This window comes from Onthophagus taurus, chromosome 7 (assembly GCF_036711975.1).
Source record: "Onthophagus taurus isolate NC chromosome 7, IU_Otau_3.0, whole genome shotgun sequence".
Classification (NCBI taxonomy): Eukaryota; Metazoa; Arthropoda; class Insecta; order Coleoptera; family Scarabaeidae; genus Onthophagus; species Onthophagus taurus.
The window spans coordinates 22,807,850-22,835,237 of NC_091972.1; the positions used below are offsets into that span (position 1 = coordinate 22,807,850).

Consider the following 27,388-nt stretch of genomic DNA (forward strand, 5'->3'; position numbering starts at 1 on the left):
AGCAACCAAATAAACAATTAATTATTTATTAGAATAAATATTAATTAAACGTACAATAATATTAAGGTTAGAGAAGCTTCTTGATGTACACTGTTGTAACTGTAAATCACCACATGTTAGTGACGATTTTGATAACACCTCCTGATGAACTCCTGATGAATCACTACTTTATTTTATTTGTTTAATTTAAATTGAGTGTCCGAAAAAACTTCATGTAATTCTTAAAGAAAAGTTAACTTCTTTACTCATCGCGTTTCTAAAATTCGCGATTCGTAAAGAAAAAAGTATACTTTCTTTACTTATATAATATACAAAATAACTATTTTTAAGAAAAAATAATAAAAAGAAACGCCCCCGGGTGGGCTCGAACCACCAACCTTTCGGTTAACAGCCGAACGCGCTAACCAATTGCGCCACGGAGGCTACATATAGTAATGGGTCTAAGTGTTATATTTAAACTTTATGAATCTTTTTATCAACATTAACCAGCAACATCTGAGATTAAATGAGTGGGTCAGAAGGAAAGTGAACCAAGTCTATTTTTTTCTAAAATTTAGTTAAGAGTAACTTAGGTCCGTTTGAATAGTTATAATTTTATGTGCTGAGTTATTCAATACTTAGTTCATCAAGTTACCAATAATGTACGCTAGTTCACTTTTTTAGTTCACTTGCTTGTTCACCTGAATGATTTGCACCATTTTTCATTGAAAAAATGAACCAAGTCCAAGTAGCTTAAGATTCTGTGATAAAGTGGGCTAAGTCAAAACTCTCTGACTTAGCCCACTGTCGCTGACACCTCTTTTTATAATCTGTCATTGCAATCTTCATGTGAATTTCTTGTGTGGTTAATTTAGTGATGGATTTGAACACAGGTTCTAATAAAGAATTCGAAGACTTAAGTCTTTCTGACCATGGTATGTACATAAACAGTAAAAATTCGTTATAACACTCTTCTAAGGACATAAGAAAAAGAGCGCCATAACCGGGAAAACGCTATAACTGAGAAATCATAAAGATGCTAAAACTTACTTTTAAATTTCTATCCGTTTAAACAGAAAGTTTACTATTGTAAAATCCGAAAACCACAACAGATATGTTTATTTTCAAAAAGAGACGGTAACAAATATCTCCAATTATCTCCATGGAAGCATTATAACCGGGAATTCGGAGCGTTATAAGTTATAACGAATTAGTTTTGTGTGGAAAATCATCGTTTGGGTCCGGGATCACAGAATAAGAGCGTTTAAAACCGTGAAAACTTATGAACGGGAGCGTTATAACAAAATTTTACTGTGTAATACACACGTTTCCAACATAATAAAACTACTATAGATACTATTTTAGATTTTTGTAATAATAATAAAGAAACAGTATCAACTGTTATTTCGTCAGTTTCGCTGTTAGATATAGAAGAATGTAATAGTGCTGTTGATGATGTACCTTCTGCTTGCACTAGTACCAGTAGAAAGAAAAGATATAAGTAAATAGGTCGTAAGCGAGAAAGAGATGAAGATTCTTGGAAACAAAATGTTAATAAGTTACTCAGAAATAGTGGTCAAGCCTACACTACGCGTAAAGGTAAATCCATACCGGTAAAACAATTTAAACAGAATTATGATTGCAAGTGTCCAGCGAAATGTAAAGATAAAGTGACAGAAGAGCAGCGCGAAATGTTTTTCACTTCATTTTGGAAGCTTAAAGATTATTCAAAGCAAAATACATTTCTACGAGGCGCTATAAAGATCAAAGTACCACAAAGATCTCGTATTAGAGATGGAAGTAGAGGCTTTCGGTCACGTACTTTTGAATATTATCTCGATCTAAAAGATAAAAGCACTTTAGTTTGTAAGAAATATTTTTTGAATACCATAAACCTCAGTTGGGGTAGGGTGTACAGGTGCTTAACAAAACATGAGGTACATGCTGTATTGGATTCACGTAGGAGGCATCCGTCAAGTAACAAAATTGATCAAACCGAAATCCGATCACATATTGAGTCATTCCCTGCATTTACCAGCCACTACACACGTCATCACAATCCTAATAGGAAATATTTAAATTCCGAATTGTCAATAAAGAAAATGTACGAGTTGTATGTAGACAAATGTCAATTACAAGGAAAAATTCCATGTAAGGAAAAATATTACTATAATGTTTTCACTACAAAGTATAATTTGCATTTTAAAATACTCTACAAAGACACATGCAAGAAATGTGACCAATGGAATATTGCTTTGGCTTCAGAAAAGGATCTATCTATTATAACAAAAATAGAGAGTGAAAGAAAAATGCATTTGTCTCAAGCAAAAAAAATTAGAAATGAGTTGAAGAATGAGGCTTCACAAGTTTCAGAAAATTATTATGCTTGTACATTTGACTTGAAGAAGGCTCTAGCATTTCCAAAACTAACCACGTCCATCGCTTATTATAAACGAAATTTGTACATGTATAATTGCGGTGTTCATCCAATTAATTTCGGACCACCTGAAATGTTTGTATGGAATGAAACAGAGGGAGGCAGGGGTTCGCAAGAAATATCTATAGTGCTTTACAAGCATTTAAAAAATAACGTTAAAAATTGTACTGAAATAACTTTATACTACGACACTTGCGGAGGGCAAAATCGAAATATTAATTTATCAGTGCAATTACTGAAGCTGTGCAATGAAGCGTCTACTGTAGCCAAGACAATTAATGTGATATTCATGATATCTGGGCATTCCTATCTGCCAAATGACGCGGATTTTGGTGTCATAGAAAAAAATAGTAAACACTCACTGCTGCTTTATGGCCCAGATGACTGGATTAAAATAATTAAAAGCTCAAGAAAGAAAACGCCATATAAGGTCACTGAGCTTAAATTCAATGATTTTTTATCAACCAAAGATTTATTAGAGCACATTACTAATAGAAAAATAAATACCAACAAAGAACCTGTAAATTGGTTGAAGATTCAACGACTTCAGTTCAAAAGAGGACACCCATTTTCAATATTTTATAAGGACACAGCTGATAACTTACTTCCATTCAAAGAAATTGACATAAAAAGAAACAACAAAAATGGTAGAAATCTTTCTTCGTTGGCATCAATAGATCAAAAACCGCTCTACAACGCTAGGCGCCGTATAACTGATATTAAGAAAAAAGATATGATTTCATTACTTCCTTTCATACCTCCAATCTACCACAACTTTTATAAGTCATTACCTGTTCAAACGAATACTAGATCGAGTGAAATTCCAGAGGAGCACATACGTTATGAATAAAATTTTTGTTTTTTCTAGTATTTTAATTTCTTTTGTAAGGTTAACTCTAAACTGTACTACTTTTCTTACATTTTCCTTAAGAAAAATGTTTCTATAAAAGAAATTGTCATTACTTTTTCACACCGTATTAATAGTTGGACTTGATCGAATTGCGGTAAAAAAAAAATCTGAGTAAAAGTAAACTAAGTCCACATTTCTTTCTTTTAACCGGTTGTATAGCTAAAATAATGAAGTTTCTTTTAAATAACACCTAAGTAACAATAGTGTAAATTTCGTTGCCTATTACAAAAAATTAGTAAATGGATCGAAATCAAACGGTCTGTTTTCTCGAAACGAACTTAAGTGGACTTGGTTCACTTTACTTCTGACCCACTCACATATCACTATCGAACTATACGGTACTTTCTATATCTCACAATATTTATTTATTTACAATTTATAGGTACAGAGACAGGACAAACCCAAAAGATCTGTGCCACGAAAAAATTTACAATAAAAAAGAAAACGTGCAATAAGGAAAAAGGAATAAAAAAAATCAAAATTAAACTTAAGGGGTAATACTACCTTGTGTGTACAAAATTATGGGTCATTCAAATATATATTATCATCAATAAATTATATTTTAAATCAACATTTTAATAAATAATCAATATTTTTTAAGAGGATAACCTATTAGCAAAAACAACGAATACCATTTTAATCTTTAAATACAGGTTGATTTATTAGCTCACCATCAAACTTTGACATATGATAGCTAATCCAATTACCAAAAAAGAAATGTTAATGAACATATATCCTGTTTCAATTATTTACGAAATTATAACACTTTAAAGTTTTCTGCAGCGAATTTATTAATAGTCAGTAAAATCAAACATTCAACAAAAACAAAGTTGTCATTGTAATATATCAGTTTGCTGTAAGGTTTAATTATTACATACAAGAAGAAACTCAAAATGTACGCTTATAGCACTGAAGAGTATGCTGATATAATTTTCGTGTATGATTTTTGCAATTGAAACGCTCGACAATCAGTATCAGAATATCAAGAAAGATTTCCACAGCGTTATTTGCCATATTATTCAGTTTTTAGCGATTCTTTCAGAAGACTTTGAGAAACAGGTAATCCTATTCGACCGCATGTAGTTAATGTAGTGGACGAAGAAGCTGTAATTAATGCTGTCATTGATAATCCTTCCATCAGCACTCGAAGAATAGCACACAACATACATGTAAGTCAACATTTTGCATAGCGCGTATTGAATCGACAAGTCCTTCATCCGTATCGTAAACAGAACGTTCAAGCTCTACAGCCAGGAGATAATCGGCAACGGTTAGCATTTTGTGAATGGTTATTGTAGTAACATGCCCAAAATAATGACTTCATTTCAAATGATCGCTGGACAGATGAATCATGTTTTACACGAGATGGTATAAATAATTACCATAATGAACATATCTGGGCATTACAAAATCTGCATGCGATTAGACCAAGGAAATTTCAACAACGTTTCAGCATCAACGGTTGGGGTGGATTATTTAACAACAATTTACTAATTTAGCGATCTGGGATTCCAGTTTCATCGTAGTGTGGATAATGAAATAAAAAGTAAGTTTTTACGATGATGATTGTTTATTTTATTTGTTTCGGTGCGACAATTGTTTCGACCAATATGGTCTTCTTCTTAGGCACGACGTCAAAAGAGAGATTAGATGTTGAGACGGAGAATTAAAGTTGATTCAGTAATTGGTTTACAAAAACGGTCGCAAAGGGGTTGTGTACATTTTAAGTGATACATTTTCTCGAATCGGAACAGAAACGTTGTTTACATTAAAGTTTGTTAAATGAAATTTGAAAACACGTTGAAAAGTGAGGTTATAAGTTTTAAACAAGGATCATCGTAAAAAGAAACAAAAAAGTTAAGAAAACAAAAAGATGAACTGTTAAATGAAAATAACAAAAATTAAGAAAAAACTATGAAAAAATTAATAATTAAAAGTGAAACGGTACTTTTCCGTGAAGCGCAAAAGTCCGACTGTCGGAGGAGTCTATTTTGAACAATATGGACATAATGTAGCAGTTAATTATGATATAAAAATGAAAACTTTAAAGTGTTATAATTTCGTAATTAATTAAAATAGGACATATGGTCATTAACATTTTTTTTTGTAATTGGATTAGCTATCATATGTCAAAGTTTGATGGTGAGCTGATAAATCACCCCCTGTATAAATCAATAAATGGCTAAGGTATAGATTATCTGTAATAATTTCAATGATTTGTCATATACAGATAAAATTTGGTATACTGTGCAATTTTATAATGAGGAATCTGATAAGATCGGCATCCACCAACATCCCTTTTCGTGAAAATATATAATTTTAACTAACAATTGATAATAATGAAATACTAGCAATAACAGCTATGTTCCAAAAAGCGGCCCCGACTCGTATTCAAATGCATTCAACTAAGAATAAAATCAACGTCGCTGATTGTCGGGGAATTACCCGACAATCGGACAGTCCTAGTCGCCATCGGCCTGGCGCGCCAGCCCGATCGAGTACACATGGAGCGGTGTTGCCGCATTAAGCGTGTTCACGAGGGAATCTCGATTCGAATTTTTCGCCAGCTAGGTAGGCCTCTTAAGCCGCTGCAACGAGATAATGTACTTAAAATCACACAACTGGTAGGGCGAGCACGGCATTACGAATAATTTGTTTGAAGTTGTGCGACGGCGAGTATTGGGAAATTTCTATACGAATTTGTCCTTACAGTCGGCGCATTGAACAGTCATAGCGCAGCCGACGAGGGGGAACATCTAGATTAATGCGTGAAAGAAGATAGGAAGAATCACAGTAACCTTTGACCAATCTGAACAGAAAGCAGGCATCACTGCAAGTTCTGCGCTGCTGAAGTGTGGGCATATGATACATTTAACAGGCAGATTGGTAATCTGTATAAGGATGCCGGAATTTATACGAGAGATACTTCAGAAACCTTATCTGAATCCTCTCTATTCTGTTAATGTATGCGTCGTACTGAGGGTTCCAAGCTGCCGAACGATAAAATACTATTAACGAAAGCATTGTATAAAGAAATAATAGGTCTAGGGCAGCAAAACGATTCAGAAGAGCGCATTACAAATCCCAGCATCCTATTAGCTCTGACCACCACTGCGTCAACGTGTTGATCAAACAGTAGTTTGCTATCTAAAGTAATGCCCAGGTCTTTAATAGTGTCAACACGAACCAGTAAGCATGTTCCGCACCGGTAAACAAATTTAAAGAACTGTTTTTTTCTCGTAAAAGTAACAGTCCGACACTTCGATATGTTAAGTGACAAATTATTAATCTCACAAAAATCATAAAATCTGATCAGGTCATTCTGAAGGTTGAAACAGAATGAAAACTAACACAGTCTGAAACAGCAGCAACAGGAAAAAATATTTTACTGTCGAAAGACATACATAAGACATCTTGAGGTAAGATACGACCTGGTGATGTCACCTATGTACACCATAAATAAGAGCGGGCCCAGATGACTACCCTGGGGCACTCCGGAAGACATGATAACAGGACCGGACGAATATCCACCAACCCCAACCACCTGCGTGCGATTGGATGGAGAGGTACGAAGCAAACCAGCTCAAAATGACACCTGCGACTCCAACGCGCTTCAACTTCAACAGTAATAAACAGTAATTCACTTTGTCAAAAGCTTTGCTAAAGTCAGTATATCGCATCTACTTGGATGTTTTTATCAATAGTTGAAAAAAGAAAGTCGGTATATACTAACAAGTTGGTGTCCACAGATCGCCCCCGAAAAAAACCGTGTTGCTCCGCACCCACATAGGGCTTCATCTGAAAAAATAGCTTGCTGTAAACCGTTTTTTCAAAGATTTTTCCCATTATTGCTAAAATAGATATAGGACGGTAGTTAGTTACAAGACTATACAATCTCCTGACTTAAAAATAGGCGTAATTTTCGCCCGTTTCCACACAGATGGAAAAAACCCGTAACGTAGCGACATATTAAAAATTAAGCATAGAGGTCTAGCAAGGCATTTAAAGCATAATAAAAATGGAAGGTATATCATATGAGCCCGGACCCTTGGAAACAGCCACACCAAAAAGAGTTTCTTCAACCTCGGATAAATCAAAACAGCCAACCGAGATCGTATTAAGGCTATGGTCCCCCCCTCCCCTCGGGGTATGCAGTAATTACCGTTTTAGACAATTAAAAGCAAAGTCCTTCCGCCCCATCTCAATAGTTAAAATTTTATCAGCCACATATTGTTATCCTATCACAATCCTTTTGTAAATAGTGTCGAATTGTGACCTTTTAAAAAATTTGACAGTAATTTAAGTAACTTAGGTGGAACGTTTAATTTGTAAATCAGACCGTTATGCCACACTGAATCAAACGGTTTTTGGTATGTCTAGAAAAAGAACTGCTGATTTTATTTGCTGTAAGCGACAAGTGTGTAGATTTGAAGTAAGAATAGCTAGTGGATGTATAGTCGATTTGCCTGATCTAAATCCAAACTGATGATGTGGAATCTTATCTTCAACATACATTAGCCGTCGTTCTTTAATAAGATTTTCAAATATTTTCCCGATGACAGGAAGCAACGTTATAGGATGCATACTACTGTCCCAGTTTTCCATTCATTAGGAAAGTATTGATTTTGGAAACAAAAGTTGAATATGTCTCTTACATGTGCATGAATGTTAGGATGTAAATCATGCCTTCCATCTATTAATTACCTGTTTTAACTGGCTTTTTTGTAGCCCACAGGTTCGTGGGGGCTAATAAAGGACGTCCTCGCTGCCTCTTTGGCCACCTTGTCTGCCTTTTCATTGTCCTCAGTGTTTTTGTACCCGGTAACCCACCGTAGAATAACTTCATTGTCCCTAATGAGTTTTCTCAGGTTGTCGGCCCAACTGCCCGTGAAAATGTTTATCGATGCACCTGTCTGTAGCTTTTATACACCACAACTGTTAGTATCTTGCGTAATAATATTTTTAATGCATGCTATGGGCATATAGCTAGTGATTACTGGATTTTATGTGCAGATTTTGCAAGAAATAAGGACTTATGTTAGCCTTGACGATTTTCGCCAAGTCAAACAGTTGTAGCGCAAAATAAGCTTGATCGTGGTTACTTCCTGTTTTACTTATGTTAGTTGTATACATTAACGTACTTAGTGTTAACGATGCCACCACGATGATGTAACGTACGGATTTTGACCAAGACGTAAAAGTACAATGCCCCGATATTTTAAGGATTGCCTTAGACCTCAACAGTGGTGTGGTTTATAAGTAAAATGAAATGTGACTTATTTTAATGTCAGACACTGAAATAAGAAGAATTGAATGAAGCAAAAACAATTATTTTTATTCTATAACACTTCAAATGTGAAGAAGTTACCATATTTGAATTAATAGTGTTAATCATTAGTATTAAATTATATTTTAGTATTTAAATTTATTATTCCTTCTCTAGTATTCTCTATTTCTGGTAGATTAAATCCTTTAACAACCAGACTTCAAGTTAAGAAGTGCCTCTCATTTGTATTAAAGTACGCGGAGATTCATTCAAGCATCAAATACCCCCTTTTGTGTTCGTATTGCATTCAGGATATAGTAATAGATCTTTTTTTAGGCTAACGATGGAAATGCGAAATAATGAAGTAAATCGGGCTTTCTCCATGTTCTCACATTGGCTTTGTTATGTCAATAGTGCCGTCAATCCGTTGATCTATAACTTTATGAGTAGTAAGTATAAACGTAAAGGTAATATAAAAACTTTAGTGGAAAAGTCTTTTCAATGGTTTTCAACATTATTTAATAAATATAAACTTTTAAATTTTCCTTGATTTTAGAAAAGTTCAGGAAGGAATTTAAGAAGTCTTTCGAGTGCTGCACTAAAGCGGGAAGGCAGAAAAGAAAGGATACCTTTGTGTTTCAGCAGATGGGATCGTTATCAAAGAATAGAATTTCGAACCGAAAGTTTACGCATACTAGTGGAAGTTTATCTTCCAGAACTGATACTGTTACCACTAAACTATCTGAATAATTTTTAGATATATAAAAGATGTTGTATTGATTTTAACTTGAATTGTATGTTTGTATATAAATTTTTATGCAGTATATAACATTTGTTTAGATACAATTTATGTATGTAGATTAAGTTACCAAAGTCGTATCTACCCCAAACACATTCCCTTCCTACACGCATCAAAATAGCTGGAGGGGATCTCCTGTCAAAGGACATTCGTCACAGGCTTATGTTGTCAGATAAGGGTTGGCGTAAATTAAATTTTTACATATAATCTGGTATGGTTTCAGCATTTCTTCCTGTCATTGGTGTTTCAGTAAATTTTTCGGAAAAAGAGCACGTAATGGAATTCTGGCGGCAGCGGGGTTTGGAATTCTGTCTATAATCGAATTAAAAATTGGAAAGAGGAAAAAGCCCTGATCCGTAATCCACTTTAACAGGACCCCAGGGTTGTCGGTTAGATAAAGAACGGATGAATTGTGAAGCCGTTTGATGGGTTTCATCCTTGCTTGCGGATCTATTATTCAAGTGGACGTGAAAATTGCCCAAAGGATTTCTTTTTAAAGAGCATTTAATTTTCATTTTATTTGAAATAATGTCAAATTAGTGTTATGTTAGAATTCACCTAGTTAGCCTGTTAGCCTATTATAGTAAAGTGCACTTTCTATGTAAACTTCCTCTCTCTTCCAATAAACTCTAATTAGGTACGAAAATTAACCGGTGAACTCCTCGTATGTCTGAATGAGTTTAGCTAACAATAAGTATTTCTAACGACTTGATAAATCCAAGACCATGTTTTTATTACATATTAAAATTTATACAAAAATAGGTAGATGTTGATGCCTGGAGCTTTTCGCTTTCCATTTATTTTAATTTTCTTTTTCAAGAAAATAATGCGTAATGATATAAAAACTAAAAGATAATATTATTAAAATTTGCAGGGAACAATTATTTAAGGAGAAATTGTAAAATTTATAAGTAAAAATAATACGCAATTTACAAAAAATCATATCGACTATATTTTTAAGAATATAAAAATATATATTTAATATATATTTATATTAGACAGTAGCCTAAAGATTCAACTATAAAATAATATTATAGAAATTTCCAGAAAAAAGTTATTAAAGAAGGAATTGTTAAATTTATGAATGAAAGATGAGAAGATATTTTCAAAAAGTCATATCGATTGTATTATTAAAAATCATGATATGATATATACAGGGTGTTCATTTCAAAACTTTCCACCTCAATTTCTGTAAATCCGGAAGTTTAAAAAGAAAATCGCTGAAATAGGTAAAGAATAAAACCAAGGGGGATAACTTCTTATGCAAAAATTGACTCACTCACTTCAACCCCCCGCCGCCAGAAACCAACCCCTTAAAAATCTTAAATGGAAAGGGGTGTCAAGTGATACCTCATTTTAAAGGTCTTTTAAGGTACTACATGTTAGTATTTATTTTTTTTTAAATTGATTGATTCGTTTTCGAAATTTTTGCGAAAATCTTTGTTTTGTATTTCCCGCTTTAATTAATATTAAAAACTTTAATCACCTTCTTAAAAGCAAGAAAATTAAATTAAATTACCATGTTCGTTTTTACAGCAACCATTAAACCTTTATTATTTCGGAGCAATCGGAAATATTTAAGAAAACTAAACACGTATAATTATGAATTAAACTAAATTTTATTGAAAGTATTTTACATTAAACCTGTATGAAAATTACTCTTGACTCGAATGACCAAAAAAAGGAAAAAAGAGGAGAAATAAAAGTGCAATTCTAAACGTAAGTTTATTTGGTTATTACTTAAACAACTTTGTGTTATCCACTTAACAAAGTTATTTAAATAAAACAGCAATAATGGTTTACAGTTTGCAGGAAAGGATTGAAATTGTATTAATGTATGGATCCCAAAATGAATGTGCTCGACGAACTGCCGCAGTTTTGAATGAAAGGCATCCAGATAAGAACGTATCTCATACATACGTCCTGAATCTCATGAAGAAATTCACTCAGACTGGGTCCGTTGCCAACATAAAACATAATGAGTCGAGAGTTTTGAATGAAACCGCTCAACTGGAAGTGTTGGGTTATTTCGGTATCAACTCCAATACTTCATTGCGTCAGGTATCTCGTGCAACTGGTACATCCTTGGGTTCTGTTCATAAAGTTGTCAAACTTCACAAATTCCATCCTTATAAATTGAAAATACATCAAGAGCTAACTGAAGACGATTTTGACAGGAGAATACAGTTTTGTGAAGAAGTGACCACTATTATTAATAATAACAACGTTTTTGTGAAAAATATCTGCTTTAGTGATGAATGCACTTTTTCTTTAAATGGATTTGTAAATAAACATAACTGCAGATATTGGAGTAATGAAAACCCTCATCTGACTGTAGAAGGGCATACACAATATCCTGAAAAAGTTAATGTATGGGCCGGCATTTTGGGAAACCAAGTGATTGGTCCAATGTTTATCGATGGAAATTTAAACGGCGAAGTGTACTTGGATATGTTAGAAAATACTATCAATCCACTAATTACGGAAGCTCTCGAGAATCAGTTGGATAGAGAAGAAAATGCCTATGTGATAAGAAATTTTTACCTAAAACTTTGTTGATAGTTGCTATAGAAAAAGCCGATATAGAGAACCCAATTTATCAATGTCCTCTATATAAATCGCATTTCAAATGCACGCTCTGCAAAATCGTGCAAGAAAATAAGGTCGAAGTGAATTTATCATCATTTGCAATTTAAAATAATTTAAATCTGGGTTCTTTCAACAAACCTTTCTAAAGAGTGTCTTCTCTGAATTTTTACATTCAAATTAAACTTAAAACACTATGTCTAAACATAGAATTGTTCCAACTTAAATAAATTCATTAGAATATGTATTTTGAACGTAACCAAATTATTATTTTAAAGGAGCAACATGAATTGTAAGCATTTCGATGCACGTATTTTTCGCTACAATCGACTATTTGAAAGTGATAAATTCGTATCGTATATATTGTATTCATTTCGAAAGTTTCAGGCTGCTTTTTAAAAAGCCAATCGGAACGTTAGCACATATAGATAGCACTTCGAACCAACTGTGAGAGATTACAATTGTTTTTGAGCGCAATGTGTAACGGACCGACTTTTGTTTTGTGGAGATCCTGACATTAACAATGAGTTGTGACTCGAACGTGCAATTGGATTTATCAATTATTCAATTGTATGTATCGGCAATAGAAAATATATTGAAGGTAGTAGTATTGGTTACTTAACAGGATTCAGTGCTTAATTTAAAGATTGTTGTGGTCTACACTTAATCTTCTACCAGTTTTATACGGCACTCGTGGTCTAACAATAATAGCAAATGTACTTATTAAGCTAAATTATTTACAAAACCAGGATACAACTATTAATGAACTCAATATCTAAGGTGGATCAGTTCTTTGAAAGTGTTATTTTAATTACAACTTATCAACTACATTTGAAGTAGCCATTGGCTGAAAAGAAATGAGCTTCCTGAATAGCTTCAAAATGCCCTGTAACTCAATATTTATCCCATATGTTTTTATTCCAACCTAGCGGTTATTATATTATGATTTGAAAGAGGAGACTTTAAACTTTAATTTAAGATGAATATTATCCCTTAATTTTATAAACAACGCTACCAGGAATTTAAAATTTTCACAATTTTTAAATTTGAGCATAAATTTAAAATAAATCTCATTTCAGTTTTCATAAATAACTGATCCACCAATTCTTGAATTTTCTTCTTATTTAACATTTTTAAGGCTCACGTACCTTAAAAATTTAACTCAAAATTATTTTCCTCCATATTTTTTTAATCCCAATTATAGTTTAATTTAAGATATATCTCATTCCTTACTTTTTATAAACAGCGCTTTCAGTATTTTTTAAATTTTCTTAATTTTTGACATTTTTAGATTAAGCGGAAATTCTTTTACTTCAATATTTCTCTTCTTCATATTTTCCTAAACCAACACAATAATTATAGAATTATAATTGAAATCCATTCTACCAGTTGTTAATTTTGAAACAGGTAAATAATTTAAAGTTTGAATCTGTACTTTTAAACTAGTTTTTATTTAATATAACTCTAACTAGTTTCGGCCCTTGGCAATCTTCAGAGATTATTCTTATTCTTGTTAAAAAAATCACAAATCTAAATTGAAGGTCATACTATTAATTACTAAGTGTACAAAATTAAAGTTCAACAAAACGTAAAATAAATTTAAGGACGTAGTAATTAATAGTATGACCTTCAATTTCGATTTGTGATCTTTTTAACAAGAATAAGAAATAATCTGTGAATATGGTCAAGGGCCGAAACTAGTTAGACTTAGATAATATCTAAGTCTAACTATATTTAATATATTATATTAAATAAAAACTAGTTTAAAAGTACAGAGTCAATCTTTAAATTATTTACCTATTTCAAAACAATAATTATAATACATCACGTGAAAACAATTAGCTTTAATTTAAAATAAATATCATTTCATAGTTTCCTTAAACAACTGGTACAAGAATTCTTGAATTTTCACATTTTTTAACATTTTTGCGTTACGTGAGTTTAACTCAACACCTTTTTTTCCTCAATATTTTTTCAATCTAACTGAATAGTTATTTTATACGGTTTGATAGAGGATACTTTAAGCTTTAATTTAAGATATATCTCATTCTTTCATTTTCATAAATAGCGCTTCCAGGACACACGGCGCAATCATCGGATCCGTAGTTCAAAAGTTGCAGGCGTTGATTCAAGCTAGAGAGAGCTGGTTGTAGAAATGGCGACTTCACGTAAACTCTTCCCAACCCCATTCATCTATCTATTTCTTCCCATCCATGCTCCTTCTCTCACTACAAATATCTGGGAATTTCGATTGACAGAAGGATCCACAATCAAGGATCTGGGAGTTACTTTTAACCGAAAATTGTCTTTTGTACCGCACCCCACGTGCCTTTTCTGACATCGGTGTGTACAAGTCCCTGTTTTTGACTTTTGTATTGTCCAAATTGAAGTATGGCGCTGTAATTTGGTCGCCACAATATGTGTGTCATAAACTTACATTGGAAAGAATTCACAGGAGATTTTCCAGATCTTGGAACGGATTACGCATCCCTGCTGCAACGTCACAACTTTTCTGCATTGGACGTGAAACGAGACCAGTGTATCAAGTTTTTACAGAAGTGAGTGCAAGGTTAAATTTTTCTGATCATAATATCATCAAGGTGCAGATGAAAGCTATAAATCGTGCGAAGCACTTCAGATCTCTCACATACAAGGGACGCGTCATAGCAGCAAAAGTCACTGCACATATCTACAAGACCATCTGCAGACCGATTATCGAATATGCACCAATAATCCTACCTGACGCGTCGAGGGGAACCAGAAACCAATTAGAATTGGCGGAAAGGTCAGCTCTTAGATGTATCACATGTATCCCTCACCCGAAAAACCTACTCATCAATCCTAGCAACGAGCTAGGATACAAGAGGGAGTATACAAGATTGTATACGAATCTTACCGAAATCCCTCAAATCCATCTCCGCCTACAATCTTTGTCCCATAATGTTATCACTACTCAATCTCGACACCACTCGCTGCATCTTCTACGTCAATTATCACCAAACTAAGAAGAAGCCAAATTCAAACCAAGATTATCCCGGGTAGAAAGACTTTGGTCGATATTCTTTTTTGCGTCAACGTTCAACGCACTGTTGTTTTTTTATTACATATACATTTTTTTTGTTGTAATTTTTTTTCTGTGTCTTCTGTTGGCTTAAATATTGAATATCGTTATGATATTTTAGGATATGTAGACAACTTTATCTATTTTATCAAGTGAAATTCAGTTTTGAAATCTTCATTTAAATTCGGGCATAAAATAATTTATTTAAAAATTCTATTCTTAATATTTCTGAGTTAACTGAATTACTTTTTATTAAAAGCAATCTATTTATGTAATTTTGTGAAGAATTCTGGGATTTCAGGTTTGTTACGCTTGACCATTGCTTAAAGCTAAATTCTTTCAGGAAATCTACAACACGCAAACAATGTCATAAAGTTTGTTTCATGGAAGAAGTATTCACTTTATTACCATTTCTATATATATGAAATATTATGAGCAAAAAAAATTTAAGGGAAATAAAAGGTTTAAAAAATACCACTTTTTCCTCTGTAAATGTTCTATATTAAACGGTTAGAGAAGTTTCGAGATCAACTCCCATCTTCAGTCAGCAACTTTGTTACTTTTAATCACAATCATATCTATAAAAAACCACAACAAAAACCATGAAATACTCAAACTATGCAAACTATACATAAAATACAAAAGAAAAACCGGTGTCGAATGTTAAAAGATTTACCTCAAATCCAGACATGATGTTTTAAAAAACTTTTTCAAATTACTATATACATACATATGTATGTGCGTCCAAATTGTGCGACTATCTAGAAATAACGATGTATGAAATTTTAAAACACAAAAATGACCTTCTTTAAGTGCTGATAACTCGTAAACGATGTACCCGATGATCAAGATCTATACGTCATTCGATTCGTCATAGTGTCTTCTATCGAAATCACAAAATGCCCGATTTCAATTCTCTCCCGTTAACCTTGTACAGCCCTCGGAATGACACCGTGTTCGGCTCGTTGTTTATGCACGTGTGAACGCCCGAAAGTCTAGAAAATCGACTATAATTAGAGAACAGTTTGGCGGATTTTAATGTTTTATATCTCAATCGAAAGTTTATGCCTAGGGAATGCCCGATTCTAAATATTTAGGGAGTTTGATTAAAACACAAAAAAACGAATTAATCAAACACATCAATTATCTCCTTAACTAATTGACCAATTTTAGTCATCAACATCTCGATCAAAAGTATGATCTTCAATGAATGCGAAGGTGGAAATGCCCGATTTCAAAATTTACTAATTACCTGCGTACGGCTATTGCAATGACCATGTGAATCTGACGACTAGAAGTCTAGCCCCCAATATGAAAAAATTAATTTCAACTAAATCGACTATAATTAGAGAATGGTTTGACGGATTTTAATGTTTTATATCTCAATTAAAAGTATGTGTCTGGCTGAATGCGGTTGTCCGAATGCCCGATTCGAAATATTTAAGGATTTTGATTAAAACACAAAAAACGATTATTCAAACACATCAATTATTTCCTTAACTAATTGACCAATTTTAGTCATCAACATCTCGATCGAAAGTATGATCTACAATGAATGCGAAGGTGGAAATGCTCGATTTCAAAATTTACTAATTACCTGCGTACGGCTATTGAAATGACCGACTGGAAGTCTAGCCCCCAAACTTTCGGTTGAGATATAAAACATTAAAATCCGTCAAACCGTTCTCTAATTATAGTCGATTTAGTTTAAATTATCTTTTTTATATTGGGGGATAGACTTTCTTTTGCAGGAAGTGTTAAACATTGAAGTTCGATTAGTGCGTTTTATTTTAGTAAAATGACGTAAGTTTTATTTGAAATGTTTCGAGAAAACGAGTAATTTTTTTATTGAAAGGTTGAGTTTTAAAACCAAAAAACGATTTAAAACCGCTTTGGCCCGTCGTCTTTACATTTTTTGTTTATTCACCTCCAGTATTCCTTCCTTCCACAATAAATTAAGGAGGGGATGTTTGGAAGTTGATTCGCTAATAACGCATGTTAGTTGATATGCGGGCATTTAAGGGTGATAAAGTAGTTTAGAAAAATAAAACTTATTACTTAAATTAAGTGATAAATGCGTGCTATATTTATGCTAAGTGGTGATATTAGTGATGTGATATAGGACATCATGGGATTGCTATTTTATGGATGTTGAAGGATGTAAAGGTATCGTATTAATTCTTTTTTTTTTGTCACAATAAATTAATTTATCTTTTCTTTCCAGCTGAGCTTCGAAGTAAAATCCAAGGGAAACAACATCTATTCGGTGAGTCGTTTTCAATTTTATTAATTGACCAAAACATATCGGGAAAATTCGCGATTTGAACGGTGTAATTTTTCCAGATAAAAACCGTATGAACGCTACTCACTGGATTTGTGCTTGAAAAACGGTAATATTCAATAAATTTTTGCATTTTGTGCTTGAAAAATTATAAAGCTTTAATTATCAACATTGTCAAAACATGAAATAATTTGAAATTGAGTGTAAACCACTCCAAATAATACTAGTATAAATCTAATTCAAACTTTTTAATGGGGGAGTCTCTTTTTTTGTATCAAATAAAATGATTTCTTTGGGAATTTTTTGCTACCAAATTATGTGGTATTTCAATTTAATCTTTTGCATATGTTTTCATGATATAGTTACTTATTTAAAAAGAATTGTTTATAGAAAATAATCTTTACATTGTCCCTCAACTAAGTTGGTGCGTGGATTGTCTAAGTTGCTAGTTGATACAATATCTATCCCTGAAATAATCTGAAACTCAAAAATCAAATGATGTTCTTTTCTATATATGCACTTGTGATTATCGTTTGAACTAGAACTAAGCAAAAAAAAAATATTATTGGCAAAATGGCGCCTAGTCAAATTAAGATAATCGATTTTGTTCTACAAATCGATAAGTTTATCTCAAAAAAAATCATGTGTATATCGTATCAGTTTCTCTGTAGGTCATACGATAGAAAGATGCTATTTGAAAGTGCAGTTCAAAGTTCAAGTCAATCGAATTAGTAGTTTTTTAGGAATCGTGTTAACCAGATGTAAAAAGGATGTTTCGAGAAAAATGCGCTTACAGTTTCATGTAATACAATGTTATGCGTGTACACGCCTTGTTAATTTAATGTTTATATTTTCTACATTCAGCCAGACGCAAGCTTTTCATTTGAGATATATAACATTAAAATCGGTCAAACCATTCTTTAGTTAAAGCGAATTTAATCAAAATTAATTTTTTCGCATTGGGGGCTAGACTTCCAGTCGGTAGGTACTTGGAGTCATTTAAATAACCGTACGTAGGTAATTAGTAAATTTTTAAATCGGATATTTCCACCTTCGCATTCATTGTAGATCATACTTTCGATCGAGATGTTGATGACTAAAATTGGTCAATTAACCCAGGAGATAATTGACTTATTTGATTAATTAATTTTTTGTGTTTTATTCAAAATCCTTAAATATTTCGAATCGGGCATTTCGACATAGTTATTCAGCTAGACGCAAGCTTTCGTTTGAGATATAAAACATTAAAATCCGTTAAACCGTTCTTTAGTTATAGCGAATGTAATCAAAATTAATTTTTTCTTATTGAGGGCTAGACTTCCAGTCGGCAGATTCGCGGGGTCATTTCAATAGCCGTACGCAAATAATTAGTAAATTTTGAAATCGGGCATTTCCACCTTCGCGTTCATTGTAAATCATACTTTCGATCGAGATGTTCATGACTAAAATTGGTCAATTAGTTAAGGAGATAATTAAAGTGTTTGATTAATTCGTTTTTTTGTGTTTTAATCAAAATCCTTAAATATTTCGAATCGGACATTTAGCCAGGCATAAACTTTCGATTGAGATATAAAACATTAAAATCCGCCAAACTGTTATCTAATTATAGTCGATTTAGTTTAAATAATTTTTTTATATTGGGGGCTAGACTTTCGGGCGTTCACACGTGCATAAACAACGAGCCACACGGAACACGGTGTCATTCCGAGGGCTGTACAAGGTTAACGGGAGAGAATTGAAATCGGGCATTTTGTGATTTCGATAGAAGAAACTATGACGAATCGAATGACGTATAGATCTTGATCACCGGGTATATCGTTTACGAGTTATCACTACATAAAAAAAGGTCATTTTTGTGTTATTTTCGTGTACCTTCGCATTATTTTATCGTTTCAGCGGAATTCGAAAGAGATTTCGAATCGGGCATTTCCACTTTCGTATTGGTCACAGATTAAGCTTTCGAAAGAGACATTGTTTATCGAAATCGGTTGACTGATTCTCTTGTTATAATTAAAATACTATACATGTAAAATCCTATCTAATTGGGGGCTAGAAAAATTGGGGGCTAACTTCGCATAGGTGAAATTTCAAGGTTAAATTTCGTTACTCTCCAAAAACTGGAAATCGTTCTTACTTCCTTCAACTCCCAATCGTCTTTTTTATCTGTCACTTTATATATTTAATTTATCTAAGATATTCGCGTAATGCGCTCCAATCTTCCCAACATCAGTTTTGAAATTGACTGCATGATTGATATTTTTTGTTATATAAATAATAAATAAATAAAATTTAAATAAAAATTGATTCTAAATTTTTTCTTGTTATGGTATTATTATTTGTAATAAGTATTTTGGGGTTTTCAAAGTCAAACTTATGGTTTAATAATACAGCATGATGACACAATGCTGTTTTATTATATAGTTTAATCTGTTTTGAATCGTATTGATGTTGTTGAATTCGTTTTTTAGGTATTGTTTTGATTCCGCAATATACACTTTATCACAGTTGGTACAATTTAACGTTTTAATTCTGTCCTTCATATTTGAAATCAATGTGTTAATTTTATTGTCATTATATTTTGCAAATTTAATTTCTTCAAAATCATAATCTCTGAATACTGAAGTTATTTTATTCGTTAATGACGGTAAGTATTTAATCTTACAAAATGAATTTTAATTAATCCATGAATTCATGGTGTTATGAAATGTGTTGGTGCCAATTTTAATTTCAGGGGTTTATCTATGTAATTCAGTTTTTCAAGTCTTCTTAGGTAATCGTTAATTTTATCAACCAACGGAGGTCCTGGATCAGACCTATTCGTTCTGTAAGTTTTAAAATTAAAAATTAAAATTCAGAAACAAGACAAACCGTTGAGACCAATTGTTAATAATATTAATGGACCCACATATTTATCATCAAAATTTCTCAATAGTTCTTTGAATAATCTTAATTCAACGATCTGGATAATCACATTAAATAAGATGTTGTAAGCTTTTATGCACAGGGTGTCCATATTTCGATGGGTTTGCAGGGTATCTCAGTTATTATGAAAGATAGAAAGTTGCGGCTTTCGCGAACCTGAGCTACTTTTTTGTGAAACTTACAATGGCGCAAACCAAATTTTCATAGCCCTCTTCATTTTTGATATACAGGGAGTGCATCTCGGCTATCCGGAAACTTAGTAAAAAAGTAAAAACGGGTTCTAATAGATTTTTTTCACGTGGAATACAATGGTGCACGTAGAATTTTTCTAGTCATCACGGTTTTTGACTTATAAACACAACTCAAATACTGAATATTCAACTTTTAAAATACTTAATTTTTTAACAACTCAATATCAACGAAACAATAACTCAATATCAACGAAATGGAACAAAAAAGAAATTGCTAGCAATAGATTGTTAAATTTTCATAGCAACCACCCAAGATCTCAAATTATTAATACCATGAACAATTACATATAGAGAGCTATCTCAGTTACAGATAATGCCTTCTTAAGTGAAATAAAAAAGCAATTAAATAATATTTTATTAGAAAACTTTTACCCTAAAAGATTAATTAATAATGCTTGCTATAGAATTATAAATTCTATACAACCACTAACATATCGAGACCCACAGACCAATGTAATAGACAATATTTTTTGAGAAGTAAAGCAAAAGAAAAATAAAATAAAATTTGAACAAGTTTTGTAAGATTAAATACATACCGTCATTAACGAATATAATGACGACTATACGACTACATATACGACTATAATAACTTCAGTATTCAGAGATTATGATTTTGAAGAAATTAAATTTGCAAAATATAATGACAATAAAATTAACACATTTTAAATATGAAGGACAGAATTAAAAAGATAGATAAAATCGATACCGTTTACAAGTTAAATTATACCAACTGTGTTACAGTGTATATTAGGGTATACATACACGTACCTACATACATACACATATATACATATACATACATGTATGTACAGTGTGTTAATTAATTATCGTACCCGACGTCGTCATTGCAAGCATGCAACCAATATCACAGTATCACAGTATGGGTATTGCAATACGCAAATCGCGTACAAATCGCTTATACTGTCATATTGGTTGCATACTTGCAATGATGACGTCGGGTTTATTAATTAACACACTTTATATAGTAATTTGAAAAAGTTTTTTAAAACATCATATAAGGATTTGAGGTAAATCTTTTAACATTCGACACCGATTTTTCTTTTGTGTTTTATGTATAGTTTGCATAGTTTGAGTTTTTCATGGTTTTTGTTGTTTTTTTCTAGATATGATTGTGATTAAGAGTAACAAAGTTGTTGACTGAAGATGGGAGTTGATCCCGAAACGTCTATAATCGTTTAATATAGAACATTGACGGAGGAAAAAATGTTTTTTTTATGTAACAACACCTCTAGTTTAATTTATTGTTTTAAGAGAAATATTTTCGTGTTTATAAAAATTAACTAAATTAGTACGTAACTTTTTATTAAATGAAATGGGAGCCGGTAACGCTCGAGAAAATTCTCGAATTACCGGTAAACTATCAACAAGTAATTAGGGTCTCTAAAGGCGTTGGATCGTTGGGTTCTGTAATGCTCGTCGTGACGTCTAATTATTTAGAGTAATTCAATTGCATGGAACAAAATTAGCGCTAACGACAGCTCCAGTGGTTTGTTGAGAAATTTGCGTTCACATCTAGTACTTTCTTTGACTGTTGGGCGTTCCTCGTGAAGGTCACGCTCCAATTATCCTGAATTTATCCAGACCGAGTTGTTTGGTGTACTTTCGTAAAGCTTGGTTTCCCTTGAAAACATTTTCCTTTTCGAGTTCAATACGACTCAGAAAGGGTGTTTAACTATAATCTTATTATTACTAATATTTCCCGCAGAAACTTTAAAAGAAGTACAATTTAGGATTTGCGTATAATTTATAGTATTCAGGAACTATTGAAATCATTTTTCAGGATACCTGCATCGAACGCGAACGGAAAAGATACAAAGCAATGCTCAATGCAGCGATATCGGAAAATCATTTAGCGACTTACCAATTCAATTTTTCGAAGCTCTACCTTAGCGACTTCCAATTTTTATCAAAATTCCCACGATGTTTTCATGGAAAAACGTTCCACGCATAAATTTTGAATAGATGTCGCCTTTGTGCTTACGAATTCTTGTCATACTCGGTAAAACCAGTCACAGATGACGTTTTCTCGAGCCCTTTTAAAACAGCTTTATTGTTGCAAACGCTTATGCTCCTCGTTTTCTCGTCGCGGAAGTATGTTCGAGATGCACTTCAACGGGGTGGAATAATGAATAACGAAACGAAAAATTCTTACATCCTTTTGCATGAAATCTATTTTCACAACACTTCCGGAAATTTACGCGAGGAAAATTTCGATTTCCGCTGAGAATATCGCCAGTGAATAAATGAAAGTTAGAAAAGAAATAAGAATCTTTTAACGATTGATATGAAATGAAGCTAAAAAGTCTTACACGTACTCTTCTTGTTCATGTGGCATGTTTTATTAGGTTTTGTTCTACCCACACCCCATCCTGACTACAAGGAACGTCTCTTAAAACTCCTAGGGGATTGTAACAAGACGAACAGTCTCTGCGGTGTAAAAGTTTTTGACGAGGTAAAATTCGGTCACCAAGGAAAAAGGGGGATATCCCTTCTTATTAATTTTGGGTCAACCAAAATAATTTTTTTTATAAAATTAAGTTAAGGGATTTTGAGATTGGATGCTTTAAGAGTAGATTGAAATTGTCTTCTAGCTTAAGTGTTACCCTAAATCACGGAGTAATTAAAGCAGTTGTCGCAGCCAATAGCTTGTCATTTCAACTTTCCAACAATCAAATTAGAACGCCCCTATTTCAATTAGTTGCCCCCTCGATCGAAGTTTGATACAACGACTGCATCTGCAATTTCACACGAGTGGTACGCAAACTGTTAACTCCTCCAACGTCGTGCAGCAAAATCTAAACTACTTACCTATTACGCCAAATACGAGTGAAGCCTCCTCCGTAACATAACGCCTTTTCAGTCACTAAATGTAAAGGGAACGATACAAAATGAAACACGTTTCGGGGAATTGGAAAATGATTTATTCATAGTAGTTAAGATGTCTTACAGTACGTAGTTAAACTATTATTACAGATGTACTCACAGATCGATGGGTCATATTGTGACGCCGCATTTAATACATCTATGTGAACATGTATAGATTTAGGTTTAAAGTGTGCGTTGGGATTACACCGATGCATATTGGGAAAAGTTTCGCGCTTCCCAGCTTCTGAGATTTAGGTTTCACAAGGGAAAATCGACCGTGAGAATTTGGTTGTATTGTTGTACACCCGAAACGTATGTTCATATAAATTCGCAGTTATGTGTGGCGTATTTTTGTTTAAAAAAAATACATATATAGTTCAAGCAAAAGCAAAAGTGGATCGTCATCACCACACTTAACCACTTAACGTTAAGAGAAATCACGAAGCATTTTAAAGTGTGGACTTAACTCTTCAGCATAACAAGCGAGCAATTGCCCGGAGTTAAAGGAAAAGTCAACAATGTTCTATTTTAGTTGAAAAGATGAGACGTTATCTCGAGAGAAGTGCACACGTTTGCATACCGAGGCAATTTAAAACTATATGTAATAAAACCTAGTTTGTAAATAAAATTTTGTGGGGTTAAATTTTTATACAATTGATTTTCTGTTGATCGATAATTTAGATGATAGACATAAATATATTAAATTTGATTTACATGCATACACAACGTAACAGATTGATTCGATTGTTTGATTAAAAGGAGTCGATGGGTTGAGCAATGCATCGCGATTTCAAACAAATCCAACAAAATTGCTGTTTCGACGAATTGACATTCTTAATTGAAATGCAAATTTTTTATCTTGGTGTATGTTTATATACAACGTTTATATACAGAATAGGTATATCTAAGCTGTCGTAACACAATAAAAGTTATGCATATAACGTTAATTGACGTGTGTTAATAACGACTCTGCACCAAAATGGGATTGCTTTTGATAAATAAAATGCAAAGGCTAAAAGTGTCAGTAGGAGAAATTGATTGTTAAGACAATAAAACTACTCACTTATAGATGATTGGAGAAGAACTCTTGTTGTGTACGCGAAAATTGTACTTTGAAATCTATGTAACCATGCGGATATGACAATGCCTTATAAATGATAACGTTCTTTTAGTATATTTGGCGAATCAATGGACCTAAATCATTTATACAGGGTGATTCTCAACCTATACGCATAAACTTGGGGATTTATATCCTTATGACTAGAGACCGGATAAAAAAGTGTAAAAAAACTGGAAAAAAGTGCTTAAAAAAGCATGAAAATCTTAAACAAAAAGTTCTTAAAAGGCACACAATCTGTTAAAAAAGCATAGAATAAACAAAATTAAGCAAAAAACGATAATAAAGAAAAAATAAATAAAAATTTCTACACTTGTTATTGGTGCATATTTAAATTTTGGTATAATCGCTGGATCTATTTCAAAATCGCAATGTTCCGCACCATTTAAAATAGTAGATATTTTGTAAGTACAATGTCTGGAATCCTTCATTCTTTGAGAGAGTTTGAATCACTTTTTCTTTTACTATTTGACCAATAGATCCTGGGACACTATTTGCTGCCGCTTCAAAATTTGAAAAGGCCTAGATATTGTTCAGCAATATCTAGGCCTTTTTTATACCTTTTACAGTAAAATCTTTAACAATAACAGTAACATCTTGCTCTGTATTGTTTTCATCGTCTTCATCAGCAAAATCAGTTGTGTTTGTTTCTGATGCCATTTGCAGCAAACTTACCATATCAATTTCTTCTTGTACCAGTAATTCTTGAATATCTTCGACATTCATGTCATCAAAACCTTCCCTTCCTACAGACTTAGCAACTTCTACTGCATCTAATACTTCGTTATGATCTGGATCCATTAAGTTATCCTTTTCAACTGCCTCTGGCCATAGATTTTTCCAACAACTATTCAATGTTGATGGTTTTAATTCCTTAATGGATGACGATATGTGATTAATACAGTCCAAAATTGTAAAGCGTTTCCAAGCCTGCATGACATCGATAGAATCATCTTCAACTTTATTCAAAATCCATTGCAAAGATGTTCTTATGTAATAAGATTTAAACGTAGATATAATACCTTGATCTAGTGGTTGAAGTAATGAAGTTGTATTCGGCGGTAGAAATATTACTTCAACATTTGGGTGACTACAATTTTTCGGGTGACCTGCATTATCCAATATTAGTAGAATTTTAATATCTATTTTTTTTGCTTTAAGTACTTCTCCACGCTTGGAAGAAAACAGTTTAAAAACCATTTCTTAAATAAGTCAAATAACCCAAGCATACTTATTTGCAGCCCAATATACCGGTAAAGCGTTTTTATTAAGTTTTCTCAATGCACGAGGATTGAAGGATTTCTAAACTAGCATGGGCTTAAAAACGTGATCACCTGAGGCGTTACTGCACATAAGTAGTGTTAGTCTATCTTTTGCTACCTTAAAACCGGGTGCAGTTTTTGCATTTTTTGAAATAAACGTTCTTTTGGGCATTTTTTTTCCATCAAATGCCGGTTTCATCTGCGTTAAAAACCTGATGTGGTGTGTATATCCACCCTGTTGAATAATTTTTTCCAACTCTTTCGGATACTTTTTAGCAGCTTCACTATCAGCAGATGCGCTCTCTCCTTGTATTTTCAGGCAATGAAAAACGTTTTTTAAAACGGTCGAACCAACCTTTACTGGCAACAAAATCGGGATCAGTAGCAGATTCTCCACTTTCTATCAAAAAGTTGTAGATTTTTAAGGCTTTATTTTTAATAATATTTGTGGCTAGTGGCATTCGTTTATTTGAGCAATCGTCAATCCAAACACTAAGAGCTTTTTCCATTTTTCCAAGAATTGGTGCTCTACGACGAGGTGTCATATTTGCGGAGACGGAACAAACTGCAGTAACGGAAGATCTCATTTTTTGTTCATTTTTCTGTATAGTACGTATTGTAGCTTCATTCAAGTTTAGGGTTTTAGCAACGTATGATATCTTCTCCCCCCTTTTTAAGGCGATACAAAATCTGAATTTTTTGTTCTAATGAAATGAAATGTCTTTTAAGACGTGTTTTTTCTTTATAGTAAACATTGTTCGAAGCTAGAAAAAATAATATTTAACATTTTTCAAAGTTTCAATAACAATACGTACGCAATTTTACTTTCTATTACATATATGTAATAAATAAAAATAAAATTATCAAACTTCTAGATGCACAAAGCTAACACGACTGACACGCTCGAATGAGAAATATCACATCACGAAATAATAGGGGATTTCCCTATAGTTGAAGTAAAAATACCGTGTTATATGTACAGGGATCTTCACTCACTATTTACAGGGATCTCCACTACTTCTCCAACCGCGTTAGAGCGAAACAGTGTTGTAAGAAACCGTGTTATATGAAAATTCTTAGTAATTTTCGAATCGTGTTAGAGTGAAACCGTTTTATAAGGATACCGTCTTATACGTATACGTTACGTTCTCTCCCGTTTTCTTCTGTTTTCTTCTAGCGCATAAGATTCGTAGCATTGTCTCTCTCCAGGAATTTTATTGATTTTTATACGCTCCAATCGTACGCTCAAATCTGAGTGACGTACTTTGGAGTTCGCGCCCTGTAGTTTCAAACATTATTATTTTTTTTTGGGAAAACTAAGCCTCAGAATCAAAAATTAAAAAATATAGAGTCAATCAATTTTAAAAACCTTTCGAATAAGCCAATAAAAAAAATACTTAACGGCTCTATTATTATACCGTTCGGTTTATTTGAATTCACACACAAACATTTCAACGTTTTATAAATGAGATTACTGCAGGTTTGAATTTTGTTTTTGTATATTTGGATGATATCTTAAGATATCAATAGATTAAGATAAGATATCAATTGATATTAATAGCAAGTAAAACTAAACGACTTTGGCATTAACATAAAACTTTCAAAAAGTAATTTTAGTGTAGAATCAATTT

General features: G+C 32.8%; 3 protein-coding genes and 1 non-coding gene across 7 annotated transcripts in view; 2 read left to right on the forward strand and 2 right to left on the reverse strand.

The window, feature by feature from the left end:
• LOC111425108 (orexin receptor type 2-like) overlaps positions 1–9,421 on the forward strand; it is a 33,943-nt gene extending 24,522 nt beyond the window's left edge. For all 4 annotated transcript variants that reach the window (XM_071197309.1, XM_023058884.2, XM_023058887.2 and 1 more), the window contains 2 exons: positions 8,929–9,041; positions 9,149–9,421. In XM_071197309.1, coding sequence (XP_071053410.1) covers positions 8,929–9,041; positions 9,149–9,342 — 307 coding nt within the window. In that variant the 3' untranslated portion in view covers positions 9,343–9,421. The remainder of the gene's footprint in view (positions 1–8,928; positions 9,042–9,148) is intronic.
• LOC139430390 (uncharacterized) lies at positions 39–3,526 on the forward strand. Its single transcript, XM_071197308.1, has 2 exons — positions 39–914; positions 1,345–3,526. The coding sequence occupies exon 2, from the start codon at positions 1,671–1,673 to the stop codon at positions 3,264–3,266; it is 1,596 nt and encodes a 531-aa protein (XP_071053409.1). The 5' UTR covers positions 39–914; positions 1,345–1,670; the 3' UTR covers positions 3,267–3,526.
• TRNAN-GUU (transfer RNA asparagine (anticodon GUU)) lies at positions 350–423 on the reverse strand. The gene has a single exon. It is a non-coding gene; the product is annotated as a tRNA-Asn (tRNA).
• A 10,587-nt stretch (positions 9,422–20,008) lies between the features above and the next one.
• LOC139430435 (tigger transposable element-derived protein 1-like) lies at positions 20,009–26,344 on the reverse strand. Its single transcript, XM_071197467.1, has 4 exons — positions 26,113–26,344; positions 25,056–25,604; positions 23,322–23,376; positions 20,009–20,141 (listed from the first exon to the last, which is right to left on the reverse strand). The coding sequence occupies exons 1-4, from the start codon at positions 26,342–26,344 to the stop codon at positions 20,009–20,011; spliced, it is 969 nt and encodes a 322-aa protein (XP_071053568.1).
• Positions 26,345–27,388: the final 1,044 nt, after the last annotated feature.